At 39.8% G+C, this 25,279-nt stretch overlaps 1 protein-coding gene across 2 annotated transcripts; it reads right to left on the bottom strand.

Annotated features, from left to right (window-relative positions):
- Nucleotides 1–4,791: 4,791 nt before the first annotated feature.
- On the bottom strand, nucleotides 4,792–24,222 carry PNP (purine nucleoside phosphorylase). Of its 2 annotated transcripts, none has more exons than XM_053468502.1 (6): nucleotides 24,103–24,222; nucleotides 7,489–7,658; nucleotides 6,998–7,101; nucleotides 6,520–6,695; nucleotides 5,885–6,075; nucleotides 4,792–5,567 (listed from the first exon to the last, which is right to left on the bottom strand). In XM_053468502.1, exons 1-6 carry the CDS (start codon nucleotides 24,126–24,128, stop codon nucleotides 5,350–5,352), a joined length of 885 nt encoding a protein of 294 aa, XP_053324477.1. In that variant the 5' UTR covers nucleotides 24,129–24,222; the 3' UTR covers nucleotides 4,792–5,349. The 2 variants fall into 2 exon arrangements, with proteins under 2 accessions (XP_053324477.1, XP_053324476.1); XM_053468501.1 differs by lacking the exon at nucleotides 24,103–24,222 and adding an exon at nucleotides 13,385–13,578.
- Nucleotides 24,223–25,279: the final 1,057 nt, after the last annotated feature.

Raw genomic sequence — 25,279 nt, 5'->3', positions numbered from 1 at the left:
GTACATGTACGGGCTGCCGTTAAATAGCTGCAGCGGTGTTTTCGCCGCGATCGGCGGCTTTGCAGCATCCACGGAAGCCTCACAAGTGAGGCTGACCGTGGATCCGGGAAGGGCAGCCCTCGGCAGCCCTCCCCGGAAGAAAAATGGCCGCCGCCGCACCGATCATCAAAGATCGCGGCGGCGCCCAGCTAAAACTGCTTAGTAAGCGATCGGAATCGCTTCCTAAGCATAAACTGTGATGCTGACATGCCTCAGTATCGAGGCATGTAGCAACACAACCCCCCGATCGCCTTGTGATTGCTCCGAGGAGCAACCACAAGTGCCATCCTGTGAATGACGTTGCCGTCATTCACAGGGTGGCATTAACAATAGATATGAGTTCACAGAGGGTCTATCCAGACCCTCTTGAGAACTCTCGAGCTCCTCCTGCAGGTTGAATGCAGGTACTGCATCCAACCATGCAAGGTCAATGGAGCCCAGCTCACTAATGAGAGTGACTAGTAAAAAAAAAATTAAAAAAATGTTTCAAAAAAATGTCGAAAATATGGTAACATGTAAAAATCCCCACTGTCACCAAAAAAAAAAAGTTTTTAATAAGCAAGTCCTAAATTTTTTTATCTTTACAAAAATTCCATTATGGAAAGAGTTAAAATATTGGCATTACAAATGCCCATAGGGTGTCTAGTATTAAAAAATATATGATTTGATGGGGTAAATTGAATTGGCCGGGTTCAAAGATGTCCCAAATATGGGACATGGGGCAGATGTCTAAATGGCAAAAAAATACACACCTCACAAAGGCGGCCTTTTATCTCCCAAATAACCCTACAAACCCATGCATGGGGGGTATCGCTGCGCTCAGGAGATGTTACTGAACACATATTGGGGTGTTGTGTGACACGGACATACACCAGGAGCGATAAATTTATACAACATGTGTGAAAAAAATACAAAAAGAATTACTACCATAAAGTTTCACAAAGGGTAGTGGTAAAATTGGTGCATTGAAAGGGTTAAAATACCAGCATTTCAAATACCTTGGGGTGTCTAGTTTTTAAAAATATATGATTTGATGGGGTAAATTGCATTGGCCGGCTTCAAAGATACCCGAAATGGCGCATGGGGGGAAGAATTACCAGATTTGGAAAAAAAGGTTTTGAAATGGCAAAACTCTACCTGTACTTATTGCCCCATAACGTGCAGAAAAAAGCAAAAAAACATAAAAACATTATTTCTAAACTCAGGACAAATAGTAGAATCTATTTAGTAGGTTTTTTCATTAGTTTTTGCAGATGAGTAAAAGTTTTCTGTTTAAAAAGTGAGAAAAAGTAATTTTTTAACAAAAAATCCCCATATTTTATCATTTTGTATAGTAAATTAGATGATATGATAAAATGAATGGTATCTAAAGAAAGCCCTGTTTGTCCTGAAAAAAACAATATATAATATGTGTGGGAGCATGAAATGAGAGAGAAGAAAATCACAGCTAAACAGTAACACCGAAAAACGTTAAAAGAGCCATTGTCCCACAATATACTACGAGTAAAAACCCCTATTGTCCTTAAGGGGTTAAGGGGGTAACAAAGTACAGGAGGTAAGCTTATTCAAAAGGAGTAGCAATATTTAAAACTAGAAGGCCATAGGCTTAGATGTAACGTAAGGAAGCTCTACTTTACTCAGAGGGTAGTAGATAAATGGAACAGTCTTCAGCAGCATTGGTGGAGGCTAATACAGTGATGGAATTAAAACAGGCATTGGATAGACATACATCTTTCCTTAATATAGGACCTGATCAAAGAATGATGGGGGTTTATACCCCATTTAATCAGAAAAAAGGGCAGGCTAGATGGGCCGAATGGTTCTTATCTGGCATCAAATTCAGATGTGGGTGTGGAGAGAAGTTCCTTGGAGTATAGCTTTGATGCACAGAATTCATTTTCAGTGCCCCCTGTTTTTGAATGAAAATTTTTTTTTGCATTCCTGTATGTATTTTTCTTTTTTCCTCCTTTTATTTATTTATTTCAAATTTACACGTGAACTGCAAGCAAGTAACGTAACTGGACTCTTGGTTGGGAGAGTGAAAGTATGTAGTTCTACCAAATGGCCACTAGATGGTACCACTGTTACCATCATATTGCACTGCAAGGGAGTAGAGCATGGGAACATCTCCCATAATACTCTTTCGGCTAAGGGGCTGGCTGAGGAGTATGGGAGATGTAGTCCTGCAGCAGCTGGAGGGCCGCACGTTGGACGCCCCTGGAGTAGAGTATACAGGCCTACCCTGCTTTAATGACATTCACTTTAAGAAAGCACGCATAGTTGCATCACAACCATTCCTCGTTTCTTGAGAAGGGATACATAGCAGTACGGCACTACCACGTTAGTTTGTCTTCCAAGCGTCTTTTGTGTCTCTTGAGCGTACCTGAGGATTGCAGTGCAGTAAATGCATTGATGAGTGAAAAAAGGTAGTGCTCCTTTATGCAAGTTTTAAAATGCAAGCCTCTCGAAAACCCGTTTACCTCCCAACTGGAACCTGTGTCTAGATGTGATAGGGAGTGTTAAACTAATTCTGTACCTTTTATAAGGTGATTTTGGAAAGCATAACCCCAATCCTTCTGAGCAGAAGATGGGTGTATATTGAGGAGCAATACCCCCCAGGTTATTTTAATTACCACTTAACTGGGGACGATGGGAGCTATTGTACGTTTTGTTTCTTCACATTATACAACGATCAGCCTTAACATTATGACCACCTGCCTAATAGTGTGTAGGTTGCCTTTTTTGCCACCAAAGGCCTAGTGGAATGGACTCCACTAGGCCTTTGAAGGTATGCTGTGGTATCTGGCTCCAAGACTTTAGCAGCAGATCCTATAAGTCCTGTAAGTTGCAAGGTGGGGCCTCCATGGATGCATCCTGGTACTACAGAATGACTTAAAAAAACAAGAATATTCTCCTTTTGGAGTTGCTCATTGATAGCCGAGACCTTAACCCATTAGCAGCAATGACCTCTACAGAGCCATTCACACCAGACATCATGGTTGAGTTTAAGCAGTTCTGTAAGGTTATTGCTGCCAAAAGGAGGTTTAACCAGTTATTAAATCCAAGGGTTCACTCACATTTTCCACCAGCACTGTGAATGTTTAATGGGTGTATACAACAAAGACATGGAAGATTACCATTGTTTGTGTGTTATTAGCTTAAGTATTGTGCTTGACTAGATCAGATCAGATTTAATATACAATTAATGCAAAAAACAGGGTGCATATACACTATATGAGCAAAAGTATTTGGGCCCCCCTCCTAGTTAATGAGTTTAGGTATTTCAGCCCCCCTATTGCTTAACATGTGTATAAACATGGCAGCCATCTGCTCAGTGACTTTAAACATGACATTTTTTAGCATTCATATTAAAGGTATGCTGGCTTTTTTCATTCTAATGTAACATGTTATACTTATACAGTGTGCCTCCTTGTCACCTTTTATAGCAGGTGCACTTTAAATAATTCTCCCCTTTAAACAACCAGCAAAGAAATACAACCAAATGACTTTGTGTTTTGAATAATTTTATTGAAGCTTTTGACAAACAATACGAAAGCTTCCATTAGCAGAGTTTTACATTAGAAGGAGCAGAGTGAGCCTTGTTCTAGGGAGAAGCACTCTGTAAGTCTTCTCCACACACTAATAGGTAAAGGGAACATACATATAATGTAATTAAATAGTTAAATATAAGTTTGGGAATCCATGCTATGCAATTACAATATGATATGTGCGTATATGTGAGTATAGTATATCTGGAGACAAAAAGCACTTTAGATATAGTAGCAGGGGTCAAATAGTAATGGTCTTCAGAGACTCCAACATATTAATAAGCAAGAATTGTAATAACTGGGTGATTTCATCCGGTGTCCACTGTTTGGCCATCCACACAGTTGAAGCACTGCTCCATCTTTACATATCCAACACACATTTATAACAATGCTTTAGTTCTGGAGTTTATTCACTAAAGCAGGACTCCATGTTTTTTTTTCCCATCATGCATTATAAAGAGCCAACCTGACCAGGTTTTCCTGCAAGAACAATCCTGGCAAGGATAATGCACAGTCAAATAGGAGAGCTGAGGTGTTTTTGTTTGTTTGTTTGTTTTAAAGGTAATCTCCCCACATTCACTGGGTTGACCCTTTATAATGAATAGTGGAGTCATGGACAAACATGGGAGCTCTCCATCTTCTGTGAGTGCGGCTTCATGAGAGGTAAGAAGTAGGTATAGCCAAATGCTGCCTAGAAGCAGAGCTTCACCCGTGGAAACGCCAGGTCAAACCCAGATGGTTCCCAGGTATGGTCGTGAAGTTGAAGCTTTAACCCTCCTGAAAACCCCTGCTTTAGTAAATAAGCCCATCTGTAACAAACCTTTTTAATGCCTTAAATTACTTTTCAATTTAGATGCCGTTCGGAGGGCTCAATATATTTGAAATCTTCAAGTTATCAAACCAGTTTTTATTGTGGAGAAAAAAAAATATTCCTCTTAGTACAGTATGTGAATAAGGCTGCTGCTGACATACAGCATAAAATTACAGTACATAATAAAAACATACACATATAAAAAAAACTTCGGCATAATCTAAGAAGGGATATTTTATTTGTAACTGTAGAGTGATGACTTTTTTTTTCCCCAAACGTTGCACCAAAATCATTTGTTCCACCTACCCCCATTGTATTCTGATCTCTTCCGAGGAAACTAGGAACAAACCTTTACACTTCTTCTTTTGCCATGTCCTCTTTTGTATATTTTTGTCAATCAAATTTTAAGTGTATTATTATACTTGTATATATTTATATTATAGTCAACAAAAATACCTTTAAAAAAGTGTGAACGCAAACACACTGTTCAAAAATGTAACATGTCCTCAATACATTAATAAATAGTTACAGATCACCTCAATGATGTCATTTTCACAAGGGGCTAAAAGGTACAGATGGAAATTAAAACTGAACCCTCTAATCTGGAATAGATAATGTTTTATATAAATATCAGTATCTACATGGGGCTACAAGAGCCTTCAAGATTAATTGGATTAATTAGGAGATTTTATGCTCAACGCCAACACAATCCAAGAGGGAGATGGAGAAATGTTTTATGGAAATATGGTTTAAAAACACTTCTACTTGGGAATGTTTGCTGATTAAGAGAATGCTGGATTTAGTGAAGTAATTATAGGTCCCTATAAAGGCTGAGATGCACAGTACTAGTATACTTGGAACTGAGTTTGGCATTGGCCAGTATTTTTAGTGGAGGTCATAAAGATGATGTCACAGACCCAAACCTCCTCCACCTAAACGATTCATTGTCTTCTATATCACATTGTTGTTCAGCTCAATTCGCTGGATGACAGTGGCCACCAGTTTTTCTAAATACTTGGCGCTGTCCTTTCCAGCCTGGAGTACCTCCTCATGGTTAGCCGTGGCTTCACTGTCATAGTCCATCACAGCTTTGTTGGTAATGAGAGACAAGCCCATGACACGGAGGCCACAATGTCTGGCAACAACTACTTCATGGACCGTGCTCATACCTGAGGGGATAAAAGGAGAGATGCGATATGTAAAATAGAATTTGTTTGTTACATATTCGCATTATTGTTAATTTCATATATTGACACCAGTAGTATTATTTTTTTAGTAAAAGTTACATTTTTTTAATTGATTGTAATTTGTTAGGGAGTCTGCTGTTGCTCTATACATGTAATAACCCTTGTATTTCTGGTTCTAACCTTAATAAAACATATTAAGCAGAAAACACAGCATAATTACAAAAGTAGACTACATAACATACATATTTTGTTTTCTTTTTTAACCAGTCTATACAACACAACTGTTTGCATTCACTTACCGACAGCATCAGCCCCGAGACGGTTTAAGAAACGGCATTCAGCAATGGTTTCAAAATTGGGTCCCCCAAGGCCACAGTACACTCCTTCTTTTATCTTCTCCTCAAATCCCAGCTCGCTCCCAATAGCCACAACCAGCTTCCTTATCTCTTTGTCATAGGCATCAGACATGGGGGGAAACCGGGGACCAAATCTGTTAGAAGGAAAGTTAAAGTACTTTAAAAAGGGACAGATTATCAAGATTGTTAATTCCGCGCTGAATGCAAAACTAGGCAAAATGCATCAAACGCTATTTCAAACTAATATGAGAAACATAGAAAGAAACCAGACTCTCACATTTTTTATAGTAGTCAGTAGTCGTTCTATCTTTAGCGGAACAACTTCTGGATGTTCGTGACATCAACTACATGCCATGAGCACCCATCTTCATTACCACATAACCGTTTCTGTTCATAATATTTTGTTGGGAATTTTTTTGTTGAAATGCACATCTGTTTCTGAGCAGCTGCTAAGACGGGTCAAATAAAATGCACAGAAGAGCTTGAGATTTTCTGAGAAGCAGAAGCGTTCCACATACCGATGCGAACACAAATCAATTTACAGAAACCAAAAAAAAAACAATGTTGAAGAAAATTACCTTTCATCATTAGGACCAGACAGTGGATTATTTCCTGCAAAACCTGGGATATTAATATGGTCCTTTATCACCATAATGTCCCCCACTTTATAGTCTTGATTAAGTCCCCCTGCGGCATTGGTGACAATGACAGTTTCCACCCCCATCAGGCGGAATACACGAACGGGGAACGTAACCTGAAGGATGAAAAAGAGTATTGAGGCTGCACAATAGTCACTGCAAGTACATTCATTCCCCTTGCTGTTTACTACACAAAATGACCATATAACATTAATGCATCTAATAACTGCCCAATATTAACATTGCTATTACTTGATTGTAAGAATGTCTGTGAAAATTAATGATCAAGAATGACCTTGGAAATGTTCCTCCTATTCAGTTAACTTTAATCAAACAACAAACTATGCGGGCATTCGTTATGCTTTCAGGGTAGCCATCAGTAACCTGAATAGTTTTCGTCTCTTTGGGAGAATCTTACCTTCCACAGTGGGTAACCTTCATAGAAGTGGAAGCGGCCTTGCATGCAAACACAAGGCTTTCCATTGAGGTTTCCAAATATTAGACGTCCAGCATGACCAGGAACTAGAAGGGGTGAAGCGGAATGTGTAAACGATGAGTTTCTCATCATGCAATACATCTAACATAAATCCAGTACAAATGGTATAAAGTTAGAAAATTACATATTGTGTACAGAAAACATAGAAAGGTAATTCTCAAGCTGTTATTGGACTTCGTCCATGATGCCTTTCAAGAACCAAACTTGCATCATGTTTATTTTTCTTGATGGTAAAACATCAAGTTTTACCATTCAAGTTTCAACATTATATTCAAAGCTTTAAACATGCATAAAACCTTGTCTTCATAAGGCACTTGCTAGCTCCTCAGAATACCAGTCTAATCCCTGGAAGTCAAGACACTTAATTGAGCCCATTCACTTGAACCGAGCCCAGATGTTACTAGTTTACATACCTGTGCTCTGTGGGAAGTTGGGAATGTCAGAGTAATGGAAAGCTACTTGATCCTTCAGAAGATCTCCTAGTCCCCCAAGTCCTGACCCACACACAATAGCCACAGTGGGACGATGCTCTGTATTGGAAAGCAGCCAGTCTGCAGTCTGTTTGTACTCTTCATAAGTGTATCTGCAAAACAGAGTACCAGCGGTTAGATTGACAGCCTTTGATCGCATGTTTGAAGCAAAGAAAAAAAAAAAAATATATATATAATTTTATTATTTGTTGCGTTTCCATATAATTCAGTATTACAGCAGAGAGAGAAACAATTAAGAAAAATACAAAAATATTATGCAAAACAGCTTCTTGCTTTAAATGTGTTTGCAACATCAAAATATATTAAAAATAATAGTGGAAATATATTGTGGGAGTCAAACATTAAGCCAAACATAAATCCTACCACAAATAGAACACAAGTAAAAGCATAAAGGAGATAGTTTGTGCCAATTTAGCATTATTATATGAAAATACATTAAAACGTGTAAAGCTGGGCTAAATGAAAAAATAAAAAATTCTGCATCATATTATAAGACAATGACACGTTATGTGACAGTAGGGGCTCTTTAAATGTATCAGAGTAGTTTTTGTGGGTGTTGGCCATGCTGGCCAATCAGAGTTTCTTCTCACAAAGTAGAACACAATCATTACAGGAGGCTCAGAAAAATTCCAATCTTTGTAGGTCACAATGACTGTACAGAGTGAAATTTACATACCAGGTTTTTTTTTTGCATTTTCATGCAGGTTATAGGATTTTAGATGTTATAGGCTTGTAACGTGACTCTACAGAGCAAATGGAATGGAAAATGAAGAATGAATAGCGATATGCATTGCAGAGTGAATACAAGCTATTCATTCTTCATTTTTAGAAGCTGAGCGGGGGGGGGGGGGCATGAAACAGTACTATAGAATTTGTGTTACCACCTCCTGCACTTTGATAAATAGTTCTATGTATGTATTCCTATTCTGTAAGACACATGATCTACTCGCCCTTTAAAAAGGCTTGCTGTATCCATGCCTATACATTCAGCTGAGAATTAACCCCCCACTTCCATAAAGCAATTAACTTCACCATATAGCCTCAGTGATTTAAAGTATTATGCATCCATCTGTACAACTACATTTAGTGTATCATTTGTAATCGAATAATGATAATACAAAATCTAGTAAACTGTTACATTACCAATGTCACAAAAACAAAAAAACCCCAAATGAACAACTTGCACGCAATAATTTCCATTCCTAGGGTTTCTGCTACAAATATAATGCAGGCCTAGGATTATTAATAACTTGGTGATTTCCCTTTGTGGTTTGTGTGGCCCAGAACGTATATCATGAACAAGTAGCCTACAAACGGTATATGTACTGAAATTATTATTTCTAATATTTCCTTCAGTGAACCCTAGAACTCTGTTCAGCAATACAGCAGCTAAGTGAATAATATGTCTGTATCTGTACTACATACGAATATTCTTACTGAATACAACTGTATTGTACAGGACTACAGGCTATAAACTCTGTAGCACACTTTTGAATTAAAACACCAGCTTTGACATAGAGTTAATGATGGCCTGCAGCAAATGAAGGCTTCACTACAAGCCTTGTCAGCATAGTGAATCTGGGGTTCTACGCCTTAATTACAAGTGCTGGGGCTGCAGAACCACAACCAGATTTCAACAAGCCAACAATGTACAGCCAGAGAGTTGGTTACCAGCCTTGGTTCATGGTAAAGAGTGGAAGGGGAAATGATCTAGAGCAACCTTGTGAACGTGCTTTTCTTCCCTTCCACCAACAGGAATATCCTCTTTTATAAAGTCATTGACGGATTCTAGGGGGAAAAAAGTTGAAAAAAGTTCCACTGTATACATCTCTAGAATGCCTTGCCAGCTTTTTGATTGCATTTTCATCACAGATGGGATGTGGCCAAGGCTAAATAAGCCAAAGTGTACAAGAAGCCAACTGAAAGCACAGAACGTACCCACAGTCAGCACAACATTGCTGTAGGGCGTTTTCTAGATTAAATTGCTGCTCTGTGTACCCGTGTGACACACACACACTCACATTAAATATGCAGTGTTCTATTAACCTCATAAATGCTGAATTTGGAATATGGTAAGGCAATTTGACAACGAATGCTGGTTAACCCATTGAGTTCCAGAAAGGGGGAAGGTGAGGAGCGCACCTACAGCCTCTCAAACTGTGTGCCATTAACGGAGCAGAGAAAAGGCAGAATTTCCCCAATGACCCAGTGGCAGGAAAAATCCAGTCAAAACAACAATGGAAATACTCAAAGACTGGTGCAAGCAGCAACCAACGGGTTGTTTTAAATGGGAATCATATCCCCAGGAAGTTCCACTGCAGCAGGTCTTATATACATGCACTAGGATGCGGGTGAAAACTATTAAAAACTGTCCGGGTTGGGGAAAATCATACAAATTTAAATACAATGTTCCAGAGCTGATAATAAATCATCTTAAAATGGAAAACCAGACTTGGTTTCTAAATAATGTGCAGACATCCTTGACCCAGGATATAAATAGGATAGTTTTCTAGTAACAGCCAGTTCCCAAGTGATTGCATAATCTGCGAACTAGTAAGCCAGGTTTAAAAAAAAAAGATTTAAAAACTTTCTTGCAGTACGAGAGAAACTCTTAGTGTGTGTGTGATGCTTTGCAGTAGTTTCATTACAAAGTAGTACATGAAACTATTTTTTGTTAATATCCCGAGGAGAGCCCCTTAAATCAGAGAAAGCTTCCATTTCCTTCGTGGTTCTGGGAACCGCATGGACTATGATCTCCCAGAGCGAAAAGAAAATAAGATGATCCATAGGATGGGATTCGAAGCCTGGAAAATCACAAGAAAATTTACCGCAGCATTTTCTACATAGGGGAGAAAGAATGGAATTTCTCCATGAAACTGCTTCAAGGCCCCAAGGAAGGCATCATCTTACCGATGCTAATCGCATAATATTCTCAGATGTTTCCACGTATATTAATACAGGCTGGGAGACTATGCCATCAGTTACCGTTAGAGTTTGCCATTGAAGTTTTTGATTTAAAATGTAAAAGCTTAACACCATACAGGCCAGGGAAGGCGCTGAAACGGCAGGGCAATGGGAAACGCGTCTGAGCACATTTAATGCTTACATTCAAATGCTTTGCCCTTTTTAAAATTTAGGAAGAAATGCAGGAATGTAAAGTATTCATGTCATAAATTCTTCCGTATGAGGACTTTGCCTGGCCTACATCACATGCCAGAGATACATAACATACATATATACATATATATATTATATTAGTATAATCTACCGCAGCTTCCTATTAAACATAGTATTAGTAGTAACATTTATTTGTACTAAATTAAGGTTTTAGGGCTAACCAAAAGAAAATGACACCTTGGGGAACGGCATATGACAGTGTTTATTTTAGGTGTTACTGTCCCTTTAACCGGGGAATTTGAGGCAGGAATAGAACCAGCGACAGAATGAATACGTGGTGGACGTGAATCATTGGGAATTACTAATAGCGTCCAGTCAGGCGTGCGTCACGGGGATTAGAACATTGCAGGAAATGAAGGGAGTAATTAAAGACTGTGCAGAAACTCACATGCTTTTTATCAAGAAGATCAAATAGATTTATATGTTACAGAGGTACAGAACTTGCTTAATTTAGCAATGACTTTGCTTTAGCCTATCCCCAGAGGGAAGCAGCAGCTAGTTTTATCTCACTGCCGTTATCAAACCGTTTATTTGCCATTGGATAAAGATCAGGGAACTAACACAACTTTATGAAGGAGGAGATGCAAATTTGTGTACACTTATCTAAGCGTACCGTTAATGAACTTGTCACGGAGTCACTGCTGCCTTAAGTGCCTTATTACAAGTGCTGTTACTTGGGTATACAAAGATAACATCCATTACTATGGTTTGTTGTACAGACATCCGCATTACGACCGGGACAGGTTGAATTTACAGGAGGTGATCTCTACAAGCTATCTAAAGCAATAATAATAATAAAAACAACAGATCCCCAGGGGAAAACGCGCATGTGTACCTACCGCTGGCTTAAGACAGGTGAGCACTGGTATGGACAACCACCATAGAGGTACTCCCCGTGCTCAGAGCTAGAACACCATGAGCGTGGCCATGGCTGATAAATATATTGGAGCTAATTATTTAGATCACTTTAACTAATATACGTTGGTGGATTTGTAATGACTCTATGGCAACCAAAAGAAAGTTTCTGCTGTCTTGACCACTCTAAGATCACTTTTCAAACTTTGCACCAGAATAACCCCTAATGGCATAAGACTAGCTAATACAACGTGCCATTAGAACACAGGGGTGATGGTTGTTGATAAAGGGCCTCTGTACACCTATTAAGATAATCCATTAAAAAGCATCACTTTCCAGCTACAATAGTCATTTTCAACATTTTGATCCATTTTATGTTATTTTAATGGCCAAAATGTGCTTTTTTCGTGGAAAGAGACATTTCTAAATGACCCCAAGCTTTTGAATGGTGTGATATATAGATAGATATAGACACACACACACAATTTGAAGTTTTATATGAAAAGGCATTGGAAGAAACACAGAATAAGTACAGAATAAGTACAGAATAACAGAAACACAGACTTCGCCAAAGCGTATGAATGATGAAGAATAATCTAGCCACAACTGCTGTAATGCAATGGGATGCGGCGGACACAAACACCATCACTAATGTTTTTATGCGTGGTGGCTACTAAAACTTATTGATTATACACAATGGATTTCATTATGCTTCCATAATTTATGCCGCTCATTCCTTGCCGTTCTTCGTGGCCACCATATCGTTTTGTACAGTAATTGGATATACCTGGGATGTCGTTTATAGAGAATTAGAGTAAATAGACGCTACCAGGCCATTGAAATCCACCTACACAGGGAAATGGCAAGCATGAGTCACTATGTCATCCAATTACTCATTTTCTTTGTGGACAGATAGAAACGGAAAGCAGTAGAATAAATAAATGATTGTGGATAATGCTAGCAATGGCCTCCTACAAAAAAGAAATAGGCAATGCTGGTGGACAAGCTATATATATATATATATATATATATATATATATATATATATAGCTATATATATATATATATATATATACACACACACACACACACACACACATTATATATATATATATATATATATATATATATATATATATATATATATATATATATATAGTAATCAGGGCTGGACTACGATTTAATATAGGTGTTGAAGCAATTACATGACTTCTGCAAATACAAAATAAGCCTAGGACTCATCTGATTTGGGTCACATGCTGGATATATGTAGCGCTACGCTGCATGAGTATGAAAACTTAACGTGTAGCCATTAGTTACCCAGCATTACACACTAATACAATCCTAACATATTGTTAGGGATGAAATTACAGTGAGACAGGAAGGGGCAAACGGGCAGGTTTAATAATAAAATAGTAGTTTTGAACTTAATCAGAAACTGGTTTGTAAGAGGGAAAGGGAGTGATTTCCCAGAGCAGCTCAATTATTATTTTTTTGGATGCCACTACCTAATGTTTGGGTTTTGTATTTGCAAACACAGCTAGCAGGGTCTATCAAGGCTCTAGGTGGTAGTTTTCTCTTCAGTCCCCCTCACCTGCCCCAAAGTATCAGACATGTTTCAAATATGCCCTACTTCTCGCGAAGAAGTGTCCCGGGATTTCACCGGTCCAGCTGCTGCTCTGGCTTTCGAACACGATCATCTAACGGGTACTGTATGTCACCCAATGAGGACACAGGTGACACGCGCGCACAGAAGCTGAGGTCCCAAACAGATGCGCTCACTCACCCTGTCCGTTTCTCCTGCCGGTTCCTTTCCTGTTTCTCTGTGTTTGAGGCCGGGGGAGACATGATGGCACCGGTTGCAGATTCTCAGTGATACGCGAACACTACGATTTAACGCTAGAACTTAGCTAGAGCTATTATGTATGTATTCAATAGCTAGCTGCTGATTGGCAGCCTAGGGACGCGCCTCTGCCCTGCCCCTCACTGGTTGGACCTTTATGCGCCGACCCCTTCCGCGACTGGTTAAAAGAATAAAGAAAAGTCACGCCGCCGCACCCCCCCCCCCTCCTCTGTGGGCGCTATTTCTACAATAAGACGTGCCAAGGTCCGGCTTCCTGAAATGGAACGCGGGAGCCCTGCCTGCTGGGTGATGTAATCACAGAAACATATTGACGGGAACAGCGACGTGACTCTGGTACATGGTGTATTTTGTTATGACAAAAACCACAAGGTTGCCATACAGTAAAAGGGCATAGTTTATTTTCAGCCCTGGGACATGCGAGTTGACACATGTATATCAAGCAACATACGATATACCTATACTATATATAATGTGTGTGTGTGTTACTTTGCTTTCTAACAAACAAAAACAAATCTTTGCTGGCACAATATAAATCAAGATGGGAAGATTAGAGGATACAGTTACAAAATAAAATGTAAACTAAAAATAGCATCGCTGTATAATTCAGCATGCAGGGCTGTGGAAATCTGCTAGTACTATATAATTAATATATGGTCACCAGGCTCAGCCCTGTCTCTTTAAGGCCAGTGGCTACCAAGTGGAGTGCATGCAGCCGCTGGCTGGGTAACGAATGGCTACACATTAAGTTTTCATACTCTGGCTACAGAGGGCTACATATATCCAGCCCGGGGCCGCACGCTGCAGCTGTATGTACGTAGCCCAACCTGCCACTGACTCACCAGTCCAGGCCTGCGGGGCAAATCAGGTGAGCCACTGGTCCTAGGCTTATGTTGTAGTTGCAGAAGTCATCTAATTGTTTCAACACCTATATTAAGTCATAGTCCAGCCCTGATTACCAGCATGGATCTCCCGGACACTGTGACATGTGACTAATAATGTTTGGAAATGTATTGATACCACCTTTTTATCTTCCCAAATCTATGACCAACAACATCATTTTCATGTCGCGGCCAAATAATAATACAAAATAATCACACAGATTACACAACAGGATGGCTACAACAAGGATAGCGTGAAACATAAACACAAGGCTGCATGGGAGCACAGCCCTGGGGTAATTGATCAGAGGTCAAGTTACACAACTTGTTATGTGCACGGGATGTAATCGCATAACAAACCTCTGACGCGTCACACGAAGAACATACAATATAAACTATTAAGTCGTTTATAATCCGTTCTTCTTTTCCTAGAGAATAATTAACCTGGACAGTTATTTATTTTGCTATATAATTTGGATTTTTTTTTATTGCACATAAATTGGTATGTGCATTGTTTAGTTACTGGGGTTAAAAATTTCCAAGCGCAAGCAGCAAGCATACTTCAGTATACATCCAGTGTATCGCTGCCATTGAAGTCGATGGGAACTGATCTCCCAATTAAAGTCAAGTAGAGAAGAGACATACAATTGCACCTATGCTAGGTAAACATCAATGTTCAGCTGGCACACGTGTGATTGGCTGCAGCTACTCCCATCGATTTTAATGGGAGTGCCTTTCTGCACATGCAGCAAGTGTACTTAAGTATGCTTTTCCATTTCAGAAGTTGTGAGGGGAGGGGCTAAATGAGAAGAAAGTATCATTTTAAAACTTCAATAAATAAAGAATGCATTCACCGATTTATATGCAGTAAAATGCATTGGAATCCATGCTATACAGGCTCCCACATAGATTATAGATGAGAATGGTGCTGGAGTGCTCATTTCATCTCAAAAGTTAGTTTAATGAGGTAAATGACTGGAAATAATTTTGACAAACATTGTTTTCTTGGCTCTATTTTGGGTGTACAGAATGGCAGCAACTGCTTTTTGTAAAAAATTTTTATAATTTAATTAAACATATGATAATTATTACATTTCAGATGTATTTTTGTTAACTAGTTTAGTGATGCTTTACTTTGGAAATTCTATGAAAAGTGGATTTTTTTTTCTATTTTTTTTTATACTATTGGACTACACATATAAAAATACTATTAAATAAAAACCTTGGTGGTCCTTTAAAAAAAAAAAAAACCAAAAAAAAAAAACCAACATATAGTTAGTGTGGGTACACTATGCATGGAAAAGGGGAATAGTGTCTGAATCAGCATTTGGTAAAAAGGGATTCAGTTCTCTCACTGTATAAGCCTCTTCTGCTGGGAGGTTGTTCCATTTATCTTCCACTCGTGGAAAAGTAAAACTTCCTTACAATACATCTTAACCTTCGACCCTCCGCTTTTAGACAATGATCTCTTGTATAGAAACTTGAATGGAGATAAGAACCACTTTTAACAGCTTGCACATGAACTGCGCTCTTCCTTCTTAGCAGTTAATTACCACGCAAATATGCCCTTATACACGTGACATTAGCCGTCTAAAGAAAAATCTGGCACTGAATGCAGTGATCATGCGGTTATGGCCTAGAAGGCATAATATGTATGGACATAGGTAAAAGGTGTAGGGTTTTTTCAAACCATTTTTGATCATAACTCATCCGTTTACGATCATGTCCTGCAAGGAACTCGGCAGCAGACGGGACCCATAATCTCAGTGCTTAAGGCAGGCATGTCCAAACTTTTTTTTTCGAAGAGTGCCAGATTTGATGAAGTGAACATGTGCAAGGGCCGACCATTTTGCCTGACATTCTTTGAACCATTAAAATTAAATGCAAATTTAATTGGGCAACTTATCTGTGGGGCCTTATCAGTCCAGACTTTGGACATGCCTGGCTTTAGGGTACCTGCGATACAACGTAGGTACTGGATAGAATGGGTAAGTAGGGATTTACATGGTTGCTAAATGGCAACCACAGAAACGGTCCAATCAGCAGAGATATTCCATTGGTTACTATGGCGATGTGACTTGTAGTCAAACTTTTCACAAGAATATAGTTAATCCTTAATATACTAACATGGATTTATATATAAAATGCATGTAATGCATTTGATGCGGGAGCTAACAGGCGGTCAGTGTATCATGTGGCAGGAAATGTGCACGACCAAACAGCTCCTCGTCTCATTCATAGAGCTGCAGGAAAGGGGCCAATGCATGTGGTGGTGGGAATTCTGCAGTTTCTCCCAATGCATTTGCAAGTGGGATGCCATGTTAATTTAAAGGACCATCACAGCAATCATATGCGTTAAAGTGCATATCATGGCTGGAATGTGCCTTTAATAACACCAACCGCCTATCATTTCGGAATATTGGCTTGTCTTGCAATAACCTCAGCTCTTTCACCCATTTAGAAGGTAAATGAACGTTATTCTGTTTTCAGTTATTTTAATGTTTTACAGTAATAACCAAGGACACGTTATAGATGCTAGCATCAAAGTTCATGTATGTAGACAGTTGGCACAGCCTAGTACTAACAGAAGTAAAAGGGACGGTGAATTATAGCTAGTAGATTAGCTACTGGTAATCACACAATGCTATGGTGAGTTATTGATTGGATGTAGGCTCTGGTGTGTTCAATAATACAATTAACAAAACCAGCACAGCAGAAAAGAGGCATTGTTAGGGCTTGGCGATAGAAACGTGTATATCACGCTACCCCTGAACTACCAATCAGCACTAAGTAATATGTTAGCACAACTCGCCTAACACTGCAACAGTAAAACCGCCTCATTGCCCATAACCCTAGCCTTCTTCTCATCCTGCAGTATCCATGACCCCTCTACCTTTCTCTCTCCCTCAGTGTCTATGCCCTTCTGTCCCCCAGTGTCCCTACACCTTTACTTCCCAATCTCCACATAATTCATTCCTATCTGCCCCCCTCCAGTGTCTATTTTCCTATACCAAAGCCACCACAAGTCCAACCCTCCCTGTACCAATCAACATTCTGCATACCCATCTATGCCTGTCTTTCATGCTTGCTGTGGGCCTGGTATATAGAGCAGGGTCCAGCAGCAAGAAGCATGCAGTAATGCATCAGACATCAGCATGGAGCTATTGCAGACCCTGTGCTGACATCATGGCGTTGCCCTGCTGCTGGCACAACTCTACACATTGCATGTGTGACAAACAAGAAAGACTTGCACAGCTATAGCTGCTCTACCACACTGATGGTGACCCGGTGACCCTGACTGTATAATGTAGTAATCGTGTGAGAGTTCAGATAGGTCACTGGTTGGACCTGTTCCCAAGTAATTCCAATTGATAGGATTATAAATAGACTCCAATGTCCTAGACTCTAGCGTCCCAGACAGCATGCGGAATGGTGAGAGCACTTTGCACCCTGAAGCTTTCTCAGAGACAGAGCTGGAGCTCGCCGACGGAAATGTATCGTGTTCATGTGATCTGTACGGCAAATGGCTGGGTTGGGGTAGTGCATGCATACGGGGAGATACTGCATTATGCCGCACACATCGCAAGGGGAACACTACAAAATAATAAAAGGACCACTCAGCTATCATGTGCGTTAAAGTGCATATGACAGATAGAGTGCCCATTTAACATGAGCCCCTGTTCTGCTGCAAAGAAATTGCTGATGATTGCACAAATATTGTAACAGCCAGCAGAACAGTCAGAGCACGTTCACCTCAACTTGTGGGAAAACAAATCTCAGTATTGCAGTTATTGAAATGAGTGAGGACTGGCACGTGCTGTCATGTCCCAAATTTATTTTGCTGGTATTAGTGGACAAACTAAGTTTTTCCTTGTTTATGTGGTCTCTCTCTGTACAAGCCACTTACAGTTTGGTATATGAATGGCTTCAACAGTGTCCTGTTCTTAGTATTGGCACAGAAAGCTTGTAGACATACTGTGATGCCAGTAGGGGCGGCTCTAGGTTTCCAGAGCCTAATCAAAAAATTCACATAGGGCTCTCAATGCATACCATATGTTAAAGGAACAATACTGTCAGGCTGTTCAATTTTATCCAATGCACCGGCAATACCAACACCAACTGTCTGCAGTTGTCAGTAGATTCTCAGATGTGCTCATTTGTTCTTCTCTGTTGTGTGCCTTTGCTCTACACTTCCTCACCATCCTCAGCCCAACTTCATGAAAGGACTGGGTGAAAATTCTGATGCCAAGCACTGTAAAGACCATATACTGCCACTGGCTGTCACCCTCTTCGCTCCTTTCAGCAACGTAAGTCTACAGGAGCAAGGAACACCTATTTAGGGACTAGAGGAACAAGATAACGATGGTAGAATATAAGGGATCTAGGGGCCACCTGACTATGATGCGCCCACGAGCAGCTGCTTAATCTAATTACATTGTAATGCTGCCACTGGATGCCAGTGCCGGTAAAGTAGCCAACCTGCGATTATTGTAAGCTGGTCCTCTGGGGCTGCGCTAAAACAAAAGCTAGAGACGCAAGCTGCCTACTATGTAGCCTACTTCTCAATCTGTTGAATGGGGTCCATTATCTTGACTGTAATTTTCATTTTGGGTCAAATTGTCTCAATTTTTTACCCACCAACCATATATTTCACTTTTCTTACATTGTCTATTTCCTCCTGTCTTCTGTGTGCCTCTTCTAGCACAGCCTATTTGTCCCACATCATTGCCTTTCGTCTCCCTGTTTTTGGAACGTTAATGAAGTGGTGTTTAATGTTATTTTAGGGTATAAAAGCAATAGTCAAGTCATCCTGATGCTTAGGGAAAGTACCATGCAACAAAGGTCTTGTATCTGGTACAGATTGCTGCTGTGAGAAGTGCAATCATTCTACTTCATGATTGTAGTACTAGCAGGGCCGTTTTCCTCTGGTTGTTTTCCTTGCTTTTGTTCCTGTACAGTTGTATGCATATATACAGGTCAGAGCACCTTGTTCATGTAACCCCATGTACTATAATTTTGTCCATTTGAAGGTGTTAGAAAGCAATCACCTGGCAATTGTAAGAAGTAAAAATTTAGGAAATTAGGTGGTTTGTAATAAAAATAAAGGGGGAGGGCGAAACCCGAAGAGGGGCTGGAAGCGAAGTTCTCTATAGAGGCCAGTCCTTAGAGACCAACACCAACATTCATTGTTCTGTAAATTCATCCAAATGTCCCAAAAAAGCAAAGGCCTTCCTTATATTGCCTTTTGCAGAAAGTGGGGATCACTGGCCTATTGGGGAGATCTACTGATCTCTCCTGACCAGCCCAAAGAGTGTCCCCCAGCAGAGGGTCTGTGCTGTTGCAGATCCATCGTGGCTACCTTGCGTCTTAGTAAAGCTGTGCAATAGCCCAGAGTTCTGCTTCACTACATATCAAGGTCAAAGGTAGGTTGATTGCCTAGGTCTGCCTTACCCAGCTGTAGCTAAACCCTTCAACGAAAGGTGTCCTACTTTGGACAACTGAAATGTTAGGGATATATTACAAGTATGTATTACTTCAATACCTATCAGCTGGTCCATCTCGATGCAACAGGCTTTGTAAGTAAGCATGTAAAACTGCACAATGGTGGGTGGTTTCCTCAACTGAATGCAAAAATTAATTAATTAGGCCTCCTGTCTCTCAAAGGCATGTAAGCCTATCAAATAGGCTTAGGTGTCAGCATCAGGAAGCTTTAGCTAAGGGTCGGAAAACAGAATAACAAAACAAAAATTCCCCAGCATTCTAACATTTCCGTACAAATTTGACCCCAGATGTCTCCAAAACAGCAATTTTTTATTTAAACATTCTTGTATCTTTATTGTGTCAGCTGCAAGGTTCCTTGTTTCTTCCCACTAGCACTTCCTCTGATTTCTCATACAACAAAGACTAAACAAATCGTCCTTCCAAGAATAAAGCATCATATCCCAAGGCCACTTATTGCTTGCAGCCTTGGCATAGAATGGATGGTGAAAGTCAGAGATTGATATTGATTGATGTGAAGAATGAGAGTTGTAGGGCACCCTACAGCCGTGACTAGTGTAATTTTAAACATTTACTGCATGTGACTGCACATGAATTCATCATCATGTATATATTTTTTTTTTAACTGTTCGTCTGCGTTACAAGCTGAAAATCCACGTATTACACAAAGAATCTTCTTTCTGTTGCAGAAATCCAATAAAGCATGACTGGTGTTACTGCAGTTTTGGTGTCACATGATTATATAAACGTCATTCCCGCTTGAACATGAAATTGTTCACAGTATGTTGGTTATGCTACATTGTAACATGACTTACAGGCAGAATGTTTTGTTTGATCTCTACTGCTACCATTGTATTTGACCCTTCCCATCACTAGGACTGGACAAACGTGAATGTGAAACGTTGCCTCTGGGTAACTTTCTTGATAATTGTGAGGATTCAGCCAAACAAAACCTGCTATGTGTTGGTGGTAATTTTGGCCCATCATCTGTTCAACTGCTTAGCTGGATTGGGCTGAGAAAATGTTTGTGAAGCTCTTTTTTTGTAAGCAACATTGCTTGCACATGCTTAGCTTGGCTATCCCTCTGGCTCCCTCCCTCCTTTTTCTAAAATCTGATGGCTTGCTTATCTCAAGGGCCCATCTCAGTCGCATAATATGGAAACTGCTCCCTTGTGAGCAGCATATGTCTTAAGCATTCAGCATCATTAGAATCAAAACAAAGCAACAAACAATATCTCTGTATAATATAGTTACTACAACAAGCAATGTAAACTTTCACACACACAGAAATATTGCAAAGCTTGTTACATTGTGGTTTATATAATTTCATATCAAAATTCCGACAACAAGCTAAATGCTAAGCAAGGTCGGGTATACTATGCAACCAGTGTTGAGCTACAACCCCCATGATTCTTGCAAACAAAAGTAGCTGAGAATCCTGGGAATTACAGGAGAAGCGGCTGCCAGTGAGTAGACAATAATTACTTGCAGAAGAATGGCTTGTCCTCTAAAACAAATAATTACAACAGTGCATTATAAAAGCAATAATGTGGTTGGGAGAACATAAGTGTCTCCACAGCCATAGCATAATGTATTAACCACTATGATGAGGGTTGCTACATCAGCTATTTTTTCCAGGACAACATATACATTTCACATGTTGACCAGCTCACGTAGAGTGTGAGTCTTATTTCACACAAAGGAATCGGTTACATACATTGCTTCCTAGAAGCAGTACTTGAGGCAGCTGCAGCCCATTTATGCTTCTGACCTAATAGCCTACTAGATAGGCTAATATTCTGGTCCTAAGCTATATGTTCCTTTTTACCCTTTTCTGTATTGTTTGATCCATGGTTTTTGTGTGCTCAAGAAAAATATGTAAGGAAAGGATTCATGCTAGCGTACTTGCATCCTGGACCCTCATGACTCTACAAGCTTGGTGACTAAACACCTGCAAGGATAAACCACCAGTGGAAGTAGAAGAACCTGGCTCAACAGGAGTCAGGGGGTTACTAATCTGCATTTCTCACTGAAACAATGCTCAAATCTCTGAAAGACAGAGGCAGGGTAGGAGGTACAGTATGCTCCCTGACCTTTGTAAGAAACCGTAAGCATGACTGGTTTGTTAATGCTTTTGCTGACCAGGAGCATTCTCTCAGCACATGACTGCCATTTGATCTAAGGGATTTACATCCATATGGCAAGCATTTTCCTCGTGTTAACCTCACACAGTGCTATTCATTCATTCTATTATTTCATTCTGGAAAGTTTGTCATTCAATCAGAAGCTGATGTAGGAGACAAAACTAAACTGATTGGGAGTATTTTTATTCAAGCTTTCACTTGTGAGTGCATTTTCACAGGTATTCCATTTTTAAGCTAACAGTGGTATGCAGAAAAGCTCCTTGCAGACAGCCTAAGGGGGATTTTTCACATAACTTCAAATGAACCCTTTAAGCATTGTTTAATTTTGATGTTTCATTGCCTGCTCAATATAACTAATAACAGACATGGTATTTCCATGATCAAGTTACATGATTTTGTCATGTATGGCGTGATTGAGTGCTTAACTGCCCCAGAAGAAGGGACTTCAGTCTCCTCAAAACTTCTACTTACCATCCTCCTAAATAGCCATGTATCATGTTTAACTCCACCTTTAATTATTAAATTAAACGCCTGTCTATTCCACTGGCTAGCATGGTGCCAACCTTTCTCTCTGTCATGGATTGAAAATGTAGATTAAAATTTCCTGTCCAGTTGCAGTTTACTCTGTTGTAACCAATGCATCCCGTATATGAGCTAAGACTTGTACTTGTGAAATCTCCTAATGATTTTGTGTAAGAGAACCTTTTCAGGAGTAACCTGACAACATTTTCGGAGGGCATAATTTGATAATAGTGAAGGAACCATAGTAGGAACAATCCACTATGAAGCTTTTCTAACTATGCAGTTTGTAGAATGCATACACAACCCCTCCACCATCAACAAGAAATTTGACTGATGCAAGTTGTCAAAATTCTTCAAAGGGGCCGACTCATGGAGGTGAGTATAGCGGGATTGCGTAATGTGGTTTTACGTGACCTTGCGGTAATAACGAGGCTTCTTACAGTCTTCAAACTTAAGATAAGGAAAGGCTACATGTAGAATTCAGGTGTGAAATGCCATGTGGAATATGTGATAGAGTGAGGGGGTTTTCTAAGTGTATGTTTTAGGGCGAGTGTGTGTTAGTGTGCGTTTCTGGGTGAGTAGCAAGGAGCCGACTGTCTACTCAGCTGTACTTGACAGAAGGCTCCATCCCTTACCTGAGTAGTTACATGTCAAAAGAATGCCTGAGGATTTGTAAAACCGGTTCTATGTTATGTACTAGCTTGTGTTCCTTGTTGGACGTGGCACATAAAACAAAAACTCATAATTACTTTGGAAAATAGGTGTGTGTGTGTAAAAAATAATTGAGTGCAAAGGAACAGAGTGTGTGGGGGGGAAGGGGTAAAGGATGCTATTGACTCTTTTAGTAGCAGAATCATGAACAGTACCTGTGTTACATAAACTTATTTCTGTATTCCAACAGACAAATGCAGATGATTCTAACAGAACAGTCCCCCTCCTTCCACCCCTTGCTTCAGTTGTACTTGCACTTTTTTTTTCTTTTAAAGATGTGTAGCATTAAAAATTCACAATATTCCATCCATTGCTCTGGCATTACTATATATATAATAGATGTAATGAAGTTTTACTTTTACTGAGGGTGTGGAAGATAAGTGGAATAGCCTCCCAGCAGAATTGGTAGAGGTTATTTAAACATGCATGGGATAAGCATAAGGCTATTCCAAGGAGGAGACCAAGGACTGATTAAGGTTTAAGTCTTTTTAAGCTGGAAAAAAAGAACAGGCAGACCAGATGGGTCCAAATGCGGTCAAATTCTGTATAGACATGAATAAGAGGTATATAGATTTTTCTCCATAGGAAGAAAGCTCCTTCTTCTAGTCATGCTTTAATAAATCTTCCCTCACCACCCCAAGCTATGCACAATTTGATCAATGTTGAGTTATTTGCAATACTCTACAAAGAAACCAATTTTACTTGAATTTCCGTTACTATCTTTTATTCCTTACTGTTAATTCATTTTTTTCTAGCAGACATCAACCATCACCAATCTGGTCTGCATTTTACCCGCTACTGTACAAATGTCTGCTGCTCAAAATTATTTTCTGTTTTAATGAGTATGGTAACCATCCCCCAAGATCTCCCCAGATGTCCCTATTACCTGCTGTCTTCTGCCGATTGAGCCATGTCTCTTCTGCCTGGTGATGCTTTGTTAATGCCGGTTCTCTTTCAGGATGCGCCACTGAGCTTCTTACTGAGTCAGTCTATTTGCATTCACCTACATGGTGTCACAGATGACATAGTTGGAGGCAAGTCTCATACCGACCAATGGTATGGGGTTTCTACGTAAGATGCTGAAATGCAATTGAAAATCCTAGAAAGGGGGTGTGCCACGTGTAGGCATGTCTCATAATTGTCTCAAGATGAATAAAGAAAGGAGAAACTGTATCATGCTGAGCAGTGTGTGATGTATTATATTCTTCAAAGAAAAGGAGACATCAGAAACATCTGTCTGTCTATAAATCAAGCATTTGCCCATCTAAAGCTTTCCAGATCTACAATGCTTTTCATATTACAAAAAAGATACATTCATGTTCCAGATTAATGTTAAACAGTCCACGTTTAAATGCCCAAAAGTGTGTGTATCTATAGATAAATACACACACACAAATATAAACACTGTATGTATGTATGTATGTATATGTGTGTGTGTGTGTGTATATATATACATAAATAGATATATATATATATATATATATATATATAATGTATGTGTGTGTATATCCAATCAGATTGGAGGCGGTGGGGTCCGATTGTGTCCTTGCATTAAACTCTGGCCAGCAATTGCTGCAGTGATCTGCTATTGATATGGGAAAGATCCAGGTGATATTGCGTTGATAGGGAGGTAATAATTGTTTTTGCATAATGGCTAGGTGTTTACAAGAAGAAATGGTGTGTGTGTGTGTGTGTGTGTGTGTGTGTGTGTATATAGTAGTAGTAACCTAGGGAACATCTCCCCAAACACCCCTTTGAAAGTTTGCACTGCCTCAAAAAGCGTGCCTTAAGACATGGAGCACCTGGATATGACATCATATCCCTGGGTTCCCTGTCTTAAAGGGGCGCCACGCCTTCTAATGGGGAGCTATGGAATCCTCCATAGTGTAAATGGACCAGTTGAGGAGATCAAAGATCTCCCCTTTAAACGGCCTATTGAACAGAGGGATACTGGTGTGCCTGATCACCCAAGAAGGCGATCTACCCCCCCCCCGTTTGGCAGGCCACCCCCCTGGACCTGCCGCCTTAGCCCCAGCGGGCCCAGCTCAGAATATGTCACTGAC

The sequence above is a fragment of the Spea bombifrons genome, chromosome 1 (genome assembly GCF_027358695.1).
Source record: "Spea bombifrons isolate aSpeBom1 chromosome 1, aSpeBom1.2.pri, whole genome shotgun sequence".
Classification (NCBI taxonomy): domain Eukaryota; kingdom Metazoa; phylum Chordata; class Amphibia; order Anura; family Pelobatidae; genus Spea; species Spea bombifrons.
The sequence above is the reverse complement of the archived record's forward strand: the minus strand, read 5'-3'. Positions and strand labels throughout refer to the sequence as shown.